Source organism: Phoxinus phoxinus (assembly GCF_949152265.1).
Source record: "Phoxinus phoxinus genome assembly, chromosome: 1".
Taxonomy (NCBI): domain Eukaryota; kingdom Metazoa; phylum Chordata; class Actinopteri; order Cypriniformes; family Leuciscidae; genus Phoxinus; species Phoxinus phoxinus.
In genome coordinates, this window is record NC_136876.1 from 12303347 (window position 1) to 12321305 (window position 17959).

General features: G+C 39.3%; 1 protein-coding gene across 1 annotated transcript in view; it reads left to right on the top strand.

The window, feature by feature from the left end:
- The window catches only part of LOC307001204 (interferon-induced very large GTPase 1-like), a 41661-nt gene extending 25523 nt beyond the window's left edge, over positions 1-16138 (top strand). The window contains exon 5 of the mRNA XM_079617423.1: positions 11727-16138. Coding sequence (XP_079473549.1) covers positions 11727-15413 — 3687 coding nt within the window. The 3' untranslated portion in view covers positions 15414-16138. The remainder of the gene's footprint in view (positions 1-11726) is intronic.
- The last annotated feature ends 1821 nt before the right edge of the window (positions 16139-17959 follow it).

Genomic DNA, 17959 nt, shown 5'->3' on the forward strand with positions numbered 1-17959 from the left:
GGTCCTCGCAGATGGAACAGCTATGAGGATGACTCAAGAAAGCGGGGAGTGCGTTTCATGTCTCCTGGCGGAGTGGAGCGCCGCAATGGGCCGGGAAACGGACTTTAGCTGATGTTGCGGCCCAAACACCAGCTATGCTGCCTGTGGGCCCTGTAATGGACAATGTTGATGATGGTGACTCAATTTCAAAAGACATCAATGTGATTGTGGATGCTAGCCAGGAGCTGGTGTCGTATGTGAGAGGAGTAATTGAAGGTGTGGAGGTTCAGATGTTAGTGGACTCTGGTTCCAGTGTATCTCTCATGAGTGCCGATTTCCGTATGTCAATTCCAACACTTCGTAATCGGCCACTGAAAAAGGACTATGTGTCAGCCCGTGCTGTGAATGGACAAATGCTAGATACACTCGGCACCATCACAATAACATTTCAGCTGGGAACTGAGTCGTGGCAGCATGTATTTCATGTGGTAAGAGAAACCACACAGACTGTGTTGCTGGGCTGTGACTTTTTGTTGAGGAACCATGCTTTACTGGACCTAGGCCATGCTAAGCTACAACTGTGGGACATCTCAGTTCCTCTCCTTACCAGCAAAGATTTTGTTCCACTGTGCTGCAATGTGTCGCTGGCCACCGCTATGAACTTGCCACCCCTCAGTGAGTCAGTTGTGGCAGTTAAAGTGTGTACACCCAACGCAGCCCATTTGGCGAGTGACTTTGTTGGCTATCTGGAACCTAATGTGGCGGATTCTTCCGGTCTAGTGGTTGCTCACACAGTTGCCATGGTTCACAACGGACTGACAAAAGCTCGGGTTTTGAATCCTACTGGACAGGACATTTCATTGAAACAAGGTATGCACCTGGGTGAGTTTTACACAGTTGATGACTCAGATGTTCAGCTGTTTCATGCTCCTGTTAACATAGCTGGAGCGACCTTTTCCAGGGTCGCGCCTCCTGTGTCATTGGATGAGTCACCTATTTCTGAATCTGAGAGAGCTGCGCTTTCAGCATTGCTGTTGGAATACAATGACATCTTCAGCTCCTCCAAACGGAATTCCAGTAGATGTACACTAGTAAAACATCACATCAGAACTGGTGAGCAGACTCCTATCAAACAGCGTGCATATCGTGCATCCCCTGAAAAACGTGCTGAGATAGAGAAACAAGTGGCTGGCCTGTTAGAAGATGGCGTCATTGAGGAGAGCTGTAGTCCCTGGGCGTCACCAGTTGTTTTGGTGAAAAAGAAGTGTGGCACATGGCGTTTTTGTGTAGACTACAGGCGATTAAACAGTGCAACTATTAAAGACTCTCATCCTCTACCCCGTGTGGATGACACACTGGATGCGTTATCGGGTGCAAAGTGGTTCAGCACGCTAGATTAAACGGTTACTGGCAGGTGGAAGTTGCTGAAGAGGACCGAGAAAAGACGGCCTTTACAACGGGACAGAGCCTCTATCAGTGGCGGTCCATGCCGATGGGCCTATCCAACGCCCCCGCCACATTTCAACGATTGATGGAGCTTGTCCTCAGAGGGCTCCCGTGGCACATCTGCATGGTATATCTCGATGACATTTTAATTTATAACAAAACTTTTGAAGAACACCTGGCTAGCCTGAAAGAGGTGTTCTCAAGAATACAATCTGCTGGCTTGAGACTAAATCCAGGCAAATGTCACCTTGCCAGAGATCACGTGGTCTTTCTTGGCCATGTCGTTTCTCGAGAAGGTCTTCATCCTGATCCAAAGAACACTGAGAAAGTCTTGAACTGGCCAATTCCCCATTCTCCTTCTGAGGTGAGAGCATTTGTGGGACTGTGTTCCTATTACAGACGATTCGTCAAGGATTTTCCTAAACTCGCGGCTCCACTAAACCATCTAGTAGGGAAAAATGTGCCCTTTGTGTGGAATGCTGAGTGCGACAAATCATTTAACCTTTTGAAAAGTGTGTTGTCATCTGATCCTGTAGTGGTAATGCCTGACTTCAGTGTGCCTTTTAAAATCTACACTGATGCATCCAACCTGGCCGTCGGTGCAGTTCTTGCCCAGGATAGAGATGGACTCGAACATGTAGTCGCATACGCCAGCCGGGCATTGAATTCCACACAGAGGCGTTGGTCCACATTTGATCGTGAGTTGTGGGCTATCGTGTGGGCAGTAAGGGAATTCAAGCATTACATTGGACTTGCCTCATTTACCATTATCACAGACCATCGACCACTCTTGGCACTTCGGCGTATGTCCATTGATGATGATCCAACAGGAAGAAGAGGGAGGTGGATTCTGGAGCTTGATCCATTGAATTGGGTCATTGTACACAAAGATGGAAAAAACCATAAGAATGCGGACGCGCTTTCTCGCCGCCCTGAGACACCTGGCCCTAACGAGGCAGAGGCCAGTATTAAAGAGGTACTGGAAGTGAATGTGGTGAGTTCTAGTCAAATGGATACCATTCCATGTTCCTCTGAAGTCACTGATTCGGCAGGAGATGCGACTGCTGTCAACTCGCATGACAATTCAGACAGCATGTCTTCCATGAATGTTTTGTCACACAGCTTATCAGACATTAGGGCAATGCAGCATGCTGACCCTGATATTAATACTGTGTTGAGCTGGGTGATGCAATCCCAAAGACCATCCAGGCGGAAAATACAAGAAGCTTCTCAGTGCTTACGGAAGCTTTGGACTGAATTCAACCGTCTTTCTATTATTGATGGACTGTTATGCCGCTCAGTTTTCTGTCCCCTCACAAGTGGCCCTGTTGTCCAAATGGTTGTACCCTCTATTCTAATATCGGACATTCTTTTGCAGCTGCATGGGGCCCCAGCTTCTGCCCATTTTTCTTCGGAGCGTGTATGGGAACGGGCGAGACAATTTTGTTACTGGCCTTCTATGTACAGGGACATCAAAGCATGGTGTGAGCAGTGCAAGGCATGTCAGACACGGCGCGGTCCGGTTCCAGCCCACTGTGCACCTATGGGTGGGTCCCATTCAGTACGGCCATTTGAAAGAGTGGCTATGGACATCTTGGAGCTGCCTGTGACTTCAAAAGGAAACCGGTATGTGTTGGTTGTCGAGGACTACTTCACCAAATTTGTCAACCTGTATGCTTTGCTTAATCAGTCAGCACAGACAGTAGCACGTTGTCTGTTTGAGGACTTTGTTCTGATTCATGGTGTTCCAGAGACTTTGCATTCGGACCAGGGTCGTCAGTTTGAGTCGGAGGTGGTTCAGAATCTCTGTCATCTGCTGGGCATTAAAAAGACACGCACCACTCCCTACCATCCGCAGTCGGACGGTATGGTTGAAAGATTTAATCGGACCCTGATTGATCAACTGGCTAAGACTCTTTTGACATATGGAGGGGAATGGGACGATTATGTGAAGCATGTGGCTTTTGCTTACAACACAACGACTCACTCCAGCACTCGTTTTACACCTTACTTCTTGACCCACGGTCGGGAAGCACGGGTCCCTGCTGATTTACTGTTACCCACCCGTGCTCTTGTCTCTCAGATGTCACCATCACATGCTGAGTTTGTTTCGAAATTGCTGACAAAACTGAACTCTGCCTTTAGCAGTGCACGGATGCACAGTGAGGCAGCTCACGACCGTCAAAAACTGTACCATGATGTTGGATTGCGTCACCAGCTCTATGATGTAGGTGCCATGATGTGGCTCCACAACCCAGTAGAGAGCCGCATGAAACTGGCACCCCATTGGAAGGGACCGTATAAAATAGTTCAAGTCATGGATTCATGTGGGGAACAGGGACTGACTTATCGTATTGTAGACCCTTTTGACTTTGGTGAGAGGGCGCAGGTCGTACATTACAATAGGGTGCGGCCTTACACATTGCATGTTTCTCTTGTGTCACAGAACCAGACATTGTCCAATGCTCCGGACTCACAGCCTGAGTCTCTTTCCCTGGAGTCAGGAGATTCTGATGGAGAGGAATGTGTTTCTCCCCGGAAAGATATGAGTGGTTCTTCTGATTCACCATATTCAGTTAAGGGGTCTGAGCGAAACATGAGTAGGACTGGGAGAGTTCATAGACCTCCGGGCCATTTGAAGGATTTTGTTTTATATTGAAGTGCCTGTATACCTATGGGTATGGAAGAGTGCAAGTTTGAATTTGTTCTATTGTAGAGCCTGTTATAACTGTCAAAAAAAAAAAAAAAAAAACCTGTTCTATTAATAGGCTTGTTGCAGTAAAAATAATGTGCTATGTACTCTGTTTTGTGTTTCATTGTACACGGCTGTTTATTGTTTTTGACGGTTGATGTTGTTATTCTGAAACATAAACGGGGACGTTTATTTTGTGAGGGGGGGACGTATGTAACAGACTTTGTTGGACTCTGTTATGATGCACTAATTCTTGATGTACTGGCGCTCGTTGTACAGTATATGTGTGTATGTATTTTTCCCCTCGGGGCTTGCCGTAGATTGGCATGGGTCATGCGCGCACTTGTACTGGAGTGTCGCGGGTTTCTTTTGGAGTTGGTGATCTGTGTTATAATAAAGTGGAGAAGAGTTCCAAACGGTTATCGTTTATTGTTTTCTTATTTCTGAAGTGTTAGGCGAACCCTGTCTAAACGCTCGGTCACACTAGCCTCAAATATATGAGAAAAATATCTATATAAAGCTTGATATGTCCACTTTTAAACGAAAAAAAATCTAATCGAAAGCAAATATCATCTGATTATGTAATCCGTATGAAAGATGCATTTCTCTTAGGCGCACTTTACAGCGGATATGTATGGAGATTGCAGCGGACACTGATTTAAAAAAATAGTTTATTAATAAACAATTAAAATGCATCGTTATTTTTAAAGACATTATTATCATTAGCCAGCCTGCTTTTGCGGCAAGATTACAGAATGGGCTATATCCCTCCATGCAGTATTTAAGCAGAAATTAACGTGCGACGTAGTCAAATATTTCTATGGCTATATGGCAACTATACATTTACTATATTTGACATTATTTAATTAGTAATAATTATCCAGCTCTTTACATTAAATTTGTTGAATTAACAATTAGTTAATGAACTAATAAAATAATAGAACAAAGATTAAATTAAGATGCTAACTATAATTCTATTTAACATTACTTGTTCCACCACGCAAATGACTGTTTTTAAGGTGACAATCTGTTACACATTTGAAGATTTACTGTATCTTGAAGATTGTTGTATTGTGTTATCTTCTGTTATAAAGATTGACATTTCGTTAATTAAAAAAATAAGCACATAATGTTGTTCAAATGTTCTGTTAGATGGTCTGTGTTCTTGACTACTTTTTTAATTTTGTATAATAATATATCTAATGAAGATATATTAACAAAAAAATCGTATATAGGTTATTATATATAAAACACTGCAACACGCATCACTGCAGATGAGCCAACGTGCAAACTATTTGAAGAATTGAAGATAGGATTTAAATCCGTTTTGCAAAAACGCATTTATGCGACCACACCAGGTGTAAATGGAATCGTTTTGATAAATCAGATAGCTATCCGATCTGAGAAAACGCATGCAAGTGGCCAGGTGTAAACAGCCCCAATGTAGCACGCGTTATTTGTGTTTGTTTTCAGACATAACAGTTGTTTTATACTTGTGCGATATCACAATTTTTGATCGTGGATGATTTAATGTCTCCACGATCTGCTTTTGAAGAAATATGGTAGTGCTACAGCGCACATTCCATCAGCCTCAGTCCCTGTAAACTCGACGTAGGCTACATATCACATGCAGCGGTAGAGTTACACTCACAGGACACTGCTTGTGATTCGCAATCACAAAAGTTGATTATTTGCTCAAGCTTTAAAGCTTTGCCGGGTAAGCATTTCATTGGCGTTCTGTTCTGACATGATTCACTATTTCTGAGCGCGCGCGCACTGTCAAACAAACAGCGCCAAACTGGACTTGATCTTTCGCGTCTGATTTTTGTTGGGTCAGACCCATCTGCTAGCTATGGGGGGACCGAGACTGAGAGAGCTACATGGAAAAATATGCACAAAACTAGCCACTTTGAAAGTTTGTTGTTTTCATGAATACAAAAGTTGGGTGACCCTCCCCCTAGACTAAAAAAAGTTGGATGACCCTCCCCTCAACAAAGAATAAAAAGGCATGACCCTCCCCTATTTTCCTCCGGTGGCCCATTCCATAAATACCGAACGGTCCCTTGGAATATTGCAACAATAATAACCCCATACATTAACACTAAGTTGAGTTCAATCAACACTGAAAACCCTAATAAGTTGATTGAACTCAATTGATTTGAGTAAACTCGTTCCCTCAATTTAATTGAGTAATGGGGTCTCCCAAAACGTGCATATTTAAGTTTACTTAACTTGGTGCTTATGTAGACTTGACTTAAATTGTTTAGTTCACCAAACTTGATGATTTTTTAATGTACTTAGACAATAAAGTTCACTTAACTTAGTGTTAATTTCCACTCTTAACCCGAATTAGTTGACTTTACTCGCAAATCGCGTGGAAACCCGTTGCCCTATACCACTTTAGTTTTTTACACAAGCTGAAACTAAACATGTTGAGTTGTATTAACATGGAACCCTAACTTTTTACACAAGCTGAAACTAAACTTTTCATTTGAGTGTCACCATTGTTGAGATTCATATGCTGATTGTTGATGTCTATGTGTGACAAAATAACATGGCATTTAAAAAAAAAATCTACATAATGTTTTTTTTTCAACTGTTCAAATTATAACAATTCTGTTGGATTTCTTGGTGAAAAAAATCACAGGTCTTTCATATCAATCATATGGAAAGATCCAGACAATAATAGATTAAACTCTAGATGACAGGAGGTGCTACTGACTTACAATCTTAATTGATGACAACATCAATATGCAGTCATAGTCACTGGATCACTTTACTCTGGGATTTTTTGCTATACAAATTGTGCCTTTTAAACACACAGGTAAAGCAGCCAGAGAATAACTAATGTTTAAATGTCAAGGGCCCAACTAAAGCCAACACTTGTCACCATTATGGTGACTACAAATTAAACAATAATTCATCAACATCTAAACCTCTGTTAATTCTCAATACCGCCTGCTGCCAAGGCCTGTGCTCGTACCGCCTTGGACGCACGTTAGACGCGGGTCTTTTCACGTGACCAGGCAGGTTTTAGCCCCTTCCCCTTCCTTATGAAACTAAACATACTAAGTTATCTCTGCTAAACCTGATTAGTGCAATGAATCTTTCAGCTAAATAGTACAATCAACTAATGTTGTTTAGTAATGATAGCAGGGTTTTACTAAACATAAAAGAATAAGTAATGATCACTCGTAAGTTTAATTAGGAACAAAATCTGGGTTTACAGTGTAGGGTTTTCAGTGTATGTGTGTGAGCATTTCAGTTGCATGTGTGAGCATTTCAGTTGTGTGTGTGTGAGCGTTTCAGTTGTGTGTGTGTGAGCATAATATTTTCAGTTGTATGTATGAGAGCATTTCAGTTGTGTGTGTGTGTGAGCGTTTCAGTTGCGTGTGTGTGAGCGTTTCAGTTGTGTGTGTGTGTTAGCATAATATTTTCAGTTGTATGTATGAGAGCATTTCAGTTGTGTGTGTGTGAGCGTACTATTTTCAGTTGTATGTATGAGAGCGTTTCAGTTGTGTGTGTAAAAGCATTTCACTTGTATGTGTGTGATCATTTCATTATAGTATGTGAATGAATTTGGTTTCATATGTGTATGTGAGAGGAAAAGTACATGCATGGTAATTCTGAATAATGTCCCTAGGGGCACCTCATAGCACTGTCCTTGTAGAGTATGCCTTTTGTAGTCTTTTTAATTAAATCCAAATTATCAAATCAATTACAAAAAAAAAAAAACCTTCGTAAAAGTATTTCAGGTAGGCACACACAGAGATCAAGAAAAAGCGGAGAGTCAAATCACCTCTGATCATAAGCTCATTATTTATTCATGCAGAAATGCATGATGGGAGCCATGAATGAGATTTGATTGGTGGCATCCAGAATGCACTGCAACATGCTTTATAATTGTCACCATTGTTGAGACTCACAGGCTGATTCTTGATGTCAAATAAACAAAACAGTTGTGCATGTGTATATCTTTGAAGCAATATTAGGATTACATTGTAAAAGTTAAAAACATTATGCTTTTAAAGGACTGCTTTAATTAAGGAGGTAAATGTAACTCATAAAATTGGGCTCTATATGAGTTCAGTGATTCAGGTTAAATGATTGTGAAATTATTTTAAAACACAACCAACACCATCAATATCACCTTTTCTATTTGAGCATCTGGCTGTAATATCTCACATATAATAGCCAAACAAAGAACTCTAGTTGATGATATAAGGGTCAAGAGCCCAAATAAAACACACACTGATCTCCATAATGGTAACATACCAATTACGATTTTCTCCTTCAGTGATTCTGTTTGTTAACATCAGGTGTCTTCAATAATGCTCAATCATAACTCAATTAATCACTTAAAGGAGAACTCCGGGCAATTTTTAAGTTAATCTTGATCGTTATACCTTTGTGAGTACTGTCTATAGAAGAAAACCCGAACCGGATTGGTGCTTGCAACACGGAGCTGCTACCGCTAATGCCCAGGGGCCTCATTTATAAAACTGTGCGTAGGAACCTTACTAAAAGTGTACGCACGCACAAAAGCCAAAAATGGCGTACGCAAAAAAAAAATCTGATTTATAAAACCGTGCGTACGCACATCTGCACGCAATTTTCACTTTATAAATCACAGCCTACCTGATAATTTGCGTACGCAAAAAAAAAACATTTACCGCCCTTTCTCCGCCCACATTCAACCATATATAGACAATGCAAATTACCTCATTAGCCATGCATATATTAAAGGAGCAAGGAAATTTGTGTTTTTTAAACCATAATGAGTGATAGGCCTACATCCATTTAAGAATGGAAGTGAAAGAAATTAAATTTACGTACTTTCAGCATATAGTTCCTTTTATGTCTTTAAACTAAACATGCATGTATGTATCTTTAGCACCCATAATGGTGATTTAATGTTATTCTTCTGACACAAAAATTTTCAACTGTAACTCCTCCAAGAGCTTTAACTCTACAAACTCCAAACTCGGGTCAGACCTTCAGACTGTTCTGACTTGGTGTGTTGTATCTTTTCAAACTGATTTGACTTTCAGTTTTCTTAAAAATGTATATAAAAAATCATAAAAATCCCATAGACTTACATTACAGAGTGCTCAAATTGAGCCAAGACAAGGTTGGGCCATTAGTGTACAAGCCAAAAACTCAAATCTAAACTCCCTGAAGCCCTAGACTCAATTACACTACCATTCTAAATCTATCTATCTATCTATCTATCTATCTATCTATCTATCTATCTATCTATCTATCTATCTATCTATCTATCTATCTATCTATCTTTCAAACTAACTTATCTTTCTTTCTTACTAATCTATCTATCTATCTTTCTTTCTTTCTTTCTTTCTTTCTTACTAATCTATCTATCTATCAAACTTTAACCTACTTTACACATCAAACTACTTTAAACTTCTTCAAACTCTCTGGTCCGGCTTTCTCAAGCCAGCTTAAAGTTTGTCTCAACAAACTTTTTTTTCTAGTTTGTATTTTTTGTTGTAACTGGGACCTATGAGCAACTTGTAAATATTGAAATATGTCAAACTTAATTTTGCCATTTTGCAAAGGGTTAATTGACCGTTCGCAAAACCCCGCCCTCGAACGGTTCTCGTCCAATCCTAGCTCAGCAACTGTAACTAAGGAGAAGGACCTCCGTCAAACATTGCGATTTCAGCAAGATAGTGAAACGATGCGCCTATGGCAGTGAGGTCTGCACGGGCTTAAAACTTGCTGTATTTTATGATTGTTTGCAACTATAATTAAAAAATAGGCTACATGTACAAACACCGTTTCACTGCGGCACTGCTGCCCCTCATCAGTCAGCAAACAAGAGGAAAAAAAAGAGAAAAAGCACGGACTTACTAATTACGAAACTTTGATGTGGTTGAACAGGAACACTGCAGTCACAAATTCCTCTGGAACTCAAACATTAAACTTCAAAACAAAGTTCGCGCAGTTGCACAACTATTTACACAAATATATCCTTCTCAGTCGGCTGAGTTATGAATGAAGAGAACAGCGTCGAGAGTTGATGGTTTCAGCGCGTCCTCTGATTGCAGTGTTGTGACTGAAATAGCGCGCGAGGGAGCACATGCGCAAAACAGTTTTGTAAAATGATATATGATCAAATAAAAATGATTGATATATAATTTTACAAAACTGTTTTGTGCATGTGCTCCCGTGCGCTATTCTGTCTATATTTCTGTCGTGCACTGGAGGATATGTCTGCTGCATTACTCCAAAACCAATCACTTAATGTATGGATCTCAACCCAGCCATGGCTATGGTTCTCAATTGTTTGACGGGCGTAGTAACAATAACTAAGGGGCGTGGCTTTTGCGAACGGTCAATTCCCTTTATCCGCAGTCAATTCCTCAACTCACCATCAGTGTCGCCAAACTGCTTTGTCTTCAAAATGTGCGTACGCATGGGTCAGAGTTTGCTTGGAGGTGCGCATATTTTCACGTCAAGTTTTTCTTTATAAATCCCACGTTTTGCGCAGGAACTGGCGTACGCATGTTTTCAGCCCCGTTTTGTGCGTACGCAACGGTTATAAATGAGGCCCCAGAGCTCCCACTCAGCTAAAATGGCAGTTATGGGGGCATATTCATAAAGAGTGTTTTTGTGCCTCTTAACAGACACAAAATGCAATTAAAATGTCTGTCCAACATGAACAGGGTCCTTACATGACAACAAGATGTGTTTAGCAACTTAGCCATTGTTTAAATTCACCTAAATAGTGTTTTAGACGGCTAGCTGTAGTCTCGCGCTGAAGTCCCGTGGGAACTCCCGTTGTAGCCGGAAAAAGGTATTGTTGACTGAAGAGTGTGAGGCTAGTTCTTCGTCTGTATACTTGGGTTCGAATAAATAAGGACGACCATCAAACTCAAAAGCCTCTTCCATGTGTTCAAAATATTCTATATTCTCCATAGTTACATTACGAACCATTTCTTCTTCATTTGTGAGCAACTCCGATCATCACTCTTCACACACACGACGCTCCTCCCACCTGCACACTTCTATTTACCTTTTCCGGCTACAACGGGAGTTCCCACGGGACTTCAGCGCGAGACAGCTAGCCGTCTAAAACACTATTTAGGTGAATTTAAACAATGGCTAAGTTGCTAAACACATCTTGTTGTCATGTAAGGACCCTGTTCATGTTATCAGGTATGTTGGATTGAAAATAATCATAATTTGACCTGAGTCACTAAACTTATGTTTATATTGTTGATTACAGCAGCTCTCTGATTGCATATGGTTTTCAGCGTTTTCTTTATAATCGTCACTGGATCTTATGATGTAGATTCACTGTGATGCTATAATCAATAATATTAATTTAAATCAGAGATTAGGCTCAATTATCACTCAATTAATCACAGTTTTTTGCTGTGTACCTTTTAAAACACGCTCCTCTAACGTCAAGAAAACTGGACATTTTCACATTCCCGGAACCAACACTGAACGTTTGGAGAACGTTCTTATAACAAAAGTCTGTTAGCTGGGGACTCATATAAACACTGAGCAGTGTTAATTTAACACTGGGGATTTTGCTGTGCATGGATAAAATAAATGTTGTGATGTTTTGTCTATTAAACAGAGAGAAAACAAGGATATTGGAGCAGGAGTCAGTCCAGATCAACAATTACAACAGGAAAAGACAGAAAGAGAAAAAATAGAGCATCTATATCGCAGACTTCATCTTCACAGAAACAATAAACTGAGGGCCACAGATGTTCTTCAGATAACTGCACATGCATTACAGTCACATGAGTCTTGTGCTGAAGAGGAACTGATTCAGACTTTCATACAAAAACTACTGATGATGGATTACAGAGCAAGATACATTAATGTTAAAGAGACCAATGACTCATCTGAAGATGAGGGTGATATTTTTGATTATGTTCTTCAAAACATCTCTTTGTCAAACACAGGATCTAGCCAATCAGATCAAATCCACTCAATGGATGTTCAGATGGCCGTGTTTCATTGTGCTGATGGTTTCCTGAAGCAGATGCTGGTCACTAAACTGTCCCAGTGTCAGTACGCTCTGCCTATGCTTGTTCCTGATCCATTCACACAACAGATTGAGTTTCCTCTCTGGACATTCAGACAAATCAACAAGAGCTGGAAGATGAGAAACACCAACAATGAAACCATTAGTCAAACCCAGCCAGTCTACAAGGCAGAAACTCCAATGGTGTCTTTCTTCAGGTTTGGCTCTGTGTCTTCATCCAAGTCTCAGCTGATGAACAGTCTGATCAATGAGAAACACAACACGTTCTTCCACAGGAACTGCCCAGGCAGCAGCAGAACCAGAGTCCTGATGGACGGAGTGGTGGAGATCGCCTGGTTCTGCCCCTCTGGGAAAAACACGGATAAATTCGCTGACTGTGTTGCGTTCTGTAATCTACACGGTGATGCAGGAGATCATGAGAAACAGCTGCAGATCCTCACTGAAATGGCCTCAGTCAATGTTGTTCTTCTACCAGGACTGGACAGGAATGACAGACATGCAGCAATAATCCAAAACCTGTTCAGAAAGAGAAAGCCACTTATTTGTCTTTTTACGGAGGATGATTCTACTGTAATGATGATGAAGAAAGGGAAATTCAAAATCGGTCTGAAGGACAGAAATCAGTCAGATGTCTCTGAAGAACTCAAAAGAGCAATAAATGATTGTCTCTCAGAATCATCTTCCACTTTCAGACTTGAAGATGTGTCCAAACACTCAGACATCAGAGTAGATGAGGAAGATGATGAAGACTGCAGGAGAGGAAGAGAAGCAGCACAGCAGATGATGACTTTACTGGAGAAGAAAGATCTGACAGAAATCAAAAAATCATTTCTGCCTCATCAGGGGAAACTGTGGCATCAGTGGTGTCAGAAGAACAAAGAACTACATCGACCTCAAGGAGATAATATAGAAATGGAAATAAGTAGAATAAAAACAGAAATGAAGAAAATCCGTGAACAGCAGCATGAATGTGATATCAGTGAGTTTATGACCCGCTTTCATAAAACAATGAACTCACATTTTGAACGTGAAAAGATGTTTTTTCTCAAATGGCTAAGAGTCTTCATGGATGAACATACATCTGCTGACCTTTCTGCTCTTCATCATAAATATGATAAAAAATGGTCAACAGTTTTAAAACTGAAAGAGAACAACGTAAAACCTGAACAATTCAAAGCTGAACAAACAGAACTTGAGAGGATATCTGAGGATCTTCAAGCTGCAGCCTTTGGATTGGAGCACATCATGAGGGAGATCAGTCAGATCTATGAATCATGTTCATCTGTGAAGAAGAACAAGAAAGATCTGCAGTTTCACTTCTCTTCTCTCCCGAGTCTTGCAGCAGAGATGATGATCTCTGGATTTCCACTGGAGCTGATGGATGGAGATGCTGCTCATGTTCCTATGGTCTGGATCTCTGCTGTTCTAGATGCACTCATCCAGAAACTGGGAGACCAGAGAGTCTTTGTGCTGTCAGTTTTAGGGATTCAGAGCTCTGGGAAATCCACAATGCTGAACGCCATGTTTGGACTCCAGTTTGCCGTGAGTGCTGGCAGAACAACCAGAGGAGCTTTCATGCAGCTGGTCAGAGTCTCAGACGAGATGAAAACACAAATGAACTTTGACTATATTCTGGTTGTTGATACTGAGGGTCTTTATGCTTCAGAACTGGCTGGAAGATCAACAAGACATCATGACAATGAACTGGCCACATTTGTTTTTGGTCTTGGTAATCTGACTTTGATCAACATTTTTGGAGAAAACCTATCTGAGATGCAGGATGTTCTTCAGTCTGTTGTTCAGGCCTTCCTGAGGATGAAGGAGGTAAATCTGTCTCCCAGGTGTGTGTTTGTGCATCAGAACGTCTCAGACGTCACAGCTGGAGAGAAAAACATGGAGGGAAAGAGACGACTACAGGAGACACTGGATGAGATGACAAAACTCGCTGCTAAAGAGGAAGACTATGACGCAGAATGTTTCAGTGATGTCATTAGATTTGATGTTCAGAAAGATGTGAAGTATTTTGCTCAGCTCTGGGAAGGAAGCCCACCGATGGCCCCACCAAACCCAAACTACTGCGAGAACATTCAAGAGCTAAAGGAAACTATTCAAACCAATGCATCAAAGTCACATGGGATGATGCTGACAGACTTAAAAGACCGTATTAAAGATCTCTGGGAGGCTTTACTGAATGAACAGTTTGTCTTCAGCTTCAGAAATTCTCTGGAGATTTCAGCCTATAAGAAACTGGAGACCGAATACAGCAAGTGGTCCTGGAGGCTTCGCAAAACCATGCTGGAAACTGAGATCAAACTGCACAACCAAATAGAAAATGAAGCAATTCATGAAGTTAAGGAAACTGATCTTCAAGAAGAACTGAAGAAGACAAGAGAAGAAGTGGAGAAATCAATGTCAGAATTCTTTGAGAAAGACAAAGATAAATATATACTGATTCAGTGGAAAACATCATTTGAAATCAAAATCAATGAGCTTCAGGAAAACATTATGAGAGAAACAAAGAGGAAATTAAACGAGATTCTTCAGCAGCGAGACCAAGAAAAAAAATGGAAACATCAAGAAAACAATCTTTCAATCTTTGAAAAGAGCAAAGAACTTGCCTTAAAACTCAAAGCTAAAGATAAAAAAACACAGAAGAAAGAGTTTGATTTGTTTTGGGAACAGTGTGTGAATAAGATCAAGTCAGATACTCCTGAAATCAAAGACATTGATATAATGAGAGATGTGAGAGAGATCTTCAGTGACACCTATGGAAGTGTTTCTGTAGACCACTGGAAGGAGAGCAGAGATGTTTTCTCTGTGGCCAGTTATTCAGATTATGTAAAGGTAAAAAAATCACGTGGACTTTTAACAAATGTCTATAGATCAGCAGAGAAATTTGCTTACAGTTTTCTATCTAAAGAGGATGAAGTTCAAATAAGAGCATTAGTCACAGACGTTTCTCAGCATACAGACACATTAATTCAGTCATTTAACATTTCAAAGATGGGCTACAACAAGAGCTGCATTCAAGAACTCACATGTTACATCAAGGCAAGAGTAATAGAACATGAGGAAGGATCAGTGAAATATGTGTTCAAGAATGAATTCTTCAGGGATTTGGTTCTTTCCATCTGTAAGAGAGCAAACATGATGATCACTGACCAACACAAAATGTTCAGGGAAGCCAATGATCCTGTAATATATGTTGAGAACAAGAGAGAAGAGTACTATAGTATTTTTCAGAAATACTGTCATGGAGGCTGCGTTTGAAACCGCATACTCAATACTTAATTTCAGTACTTACTTAACGAGCGCTAAAAGAGTAGGTATAGCCTGATCTTGATAAGTATGAATGTGAACCGGACATCTGCCATGTTGGTGTTATCACAAGCGCAACCATTTAAAAGATATTAACAACACGTATAATTAATCTAACTGTAAATATCTTGATATTGATTAAACTTGCTCATTTTGTGGTCTTGTTGAAGAAACTGCTGCCCATTTATTTTGTGAATACATTTAGGGTTGATTTAGGCTCTTATATTTTAAACCTTACTAATGTGACCCACAGTTTTATCCTTAACAATATAATTTTTTATTAAGAGAACCGAAAATCATCATCTCTTGAATATTTTGTTAATTTCTTTATTTTCTATCCAAAAACATTACCCACAAGCAAAAGTGGCTTAAATCTCCTTTATGTTTTCCTCTTTTTCTTGTTAAATTGACCTCTCGTTTCATCCTTTAGGCTTATAAATAACAAAACAAACAAAAAATGTTTTATGTATTATGAAGAACTATTTAAAGATATTTAACCTTGTCATTGTTCTTTTTTCCTGTGTATACAATCTCATGTTATGATGTTCACAAACCCATGATCTTTATGTTTTTTTTTTGTTTGTTTTTTGCCATTATGATTGTTCATTGTTAAAGATACAACTATGGTCTTTCCCTGATCTTATGTAACTATAAGTTCTGCAATAAAAAATGATATGAGCGACAGGTGCACTAACTCTTCATAACATCAGTAACTCGACTAGGTTGTCTACAGCGTTTGTAATGTCTGTACAAAGGAGACGGGCAGCTGATGGAAGATCTCGCCTTTGGAGAAAACTGTTGATTTTACACTCAAAAAATTATAATTCCTTAAAAATGTATATTACCTCAGAATGAAAACTTAAAATATTTATAAATGCTGACAAATACTTAATTATTTTACTTGTTTTATAGTCAAAATTATATAATTTAATAAAACAAGCATGAATACAGTTTCATGTAAAAAGATACTTTAAAAAAAATTAAGCTTGAACAAAAACTAAAAAATCTTGGTACTAATTTCCCTTAGCTTTTTCTTGTTGACTCAACATTTGTAAATAACAGTTATACGAACTGACAATAAGTTGTCTGTGATACCAAAAACGTTTAGTTAAGTCAACTTGACATTATTTGTTTTCTGGAGAGATGCATTCTGTAACAAATCTTTTGTAGTTGAGCCAATTAAAAAAAAATTGTCTAAATCATTTGGTCATCACCATTTTTGGTGATGAGCGTTTCCTTTGGTTGGGCAGTTTGACTCTTGGCTTTTTTTGTGAGTTTGTGGTCTTTGTAACATTGTTTAGCAAAACACATAATTTGTTGCTAAAAAGAAACCAAGATGATCAAGATTTCAGCCTAATAAACTAGAATAAGTCACTAATCGTATTTCAGAACAAAATAGATTTTTATTAATATTTTACCAGCAAAAATGTTTTGCAGCAGATCAGAGATTCTGAATTCTGATTTTAAATACATTATAAGGGGAACATTTATTTTTACACACACACAGACATCAGGAATCAGCATATGAATCTCAACAATGGTGACATGCTTCATGCCGCAATGCATGCTGGGAGCCAACATAGTATTAAAATCATGGCTCCCAGCATGCATTGCGGCATGAAGCATGTCACAATTGTTGAGATTCATATGCTGATTCCTGATGTCTGTGTGTGTTTCTAAAAAAAAAAAAATCACAATGTAGTTAAAAATCAAAATTTAGAATATATGACCTATTACATTAAAATTTTGATAGCAGATCTAATATATTATTCACAAATAATCACTTTTCACAAATAAGAATAGTGAACTATTCTCCTTTATGATGCTGTTCTCTAGATCAGCTATCCATTTTTGTTCATGGCTTTCTTTGCATAAAAATATGTGTTTTGTTAACGCTGTTACAAAGACCATAAACTCACATAAAAGTCAAGAGTCAAACTGCCCAACTCAAGGAAACGCGCATCACCAAAATGGTGACCAAACATTTTCAATAAAAAAATCTACTTCTGAACCTTATTCTTAACTGGACTCTCATCTGGACTTCTGTTTCCAATAGACAATGTTTTTGAATTGGCTCAACTATTTGTTACAGAATAGTTGCATCTCTCCAGAAACCAAATAATGTCAAGTTGACTCAACTAAACGTTGTTTTTTGGTATCACAGACAACTTATTTTCAGTTCGTATAACTGTTATTTACAAAAGTTGAATCAACAAGAAAAAGCTGGGGGAAATTAGTACTAAGTTTTTTTTTGTTGTACAAGGTTTTTACAATATGGATTTTTGCTGAACCAACACAACAAAATCAGTCATTTCAACTTTTTTCAAGTTGTGTTTTTTGCAGTGCTCACACCAGTCTGCAGACATTTTAGATCCTACAAAAATGCACAAAAACTATACAAAAGCAGTCATTTTAATAGCACAATGTCATTTGATTTCTGTATTAAAAGTAACAAAATGACCTTCCTTTATATTTTGGTAAAATCCTTATTTCCCAAC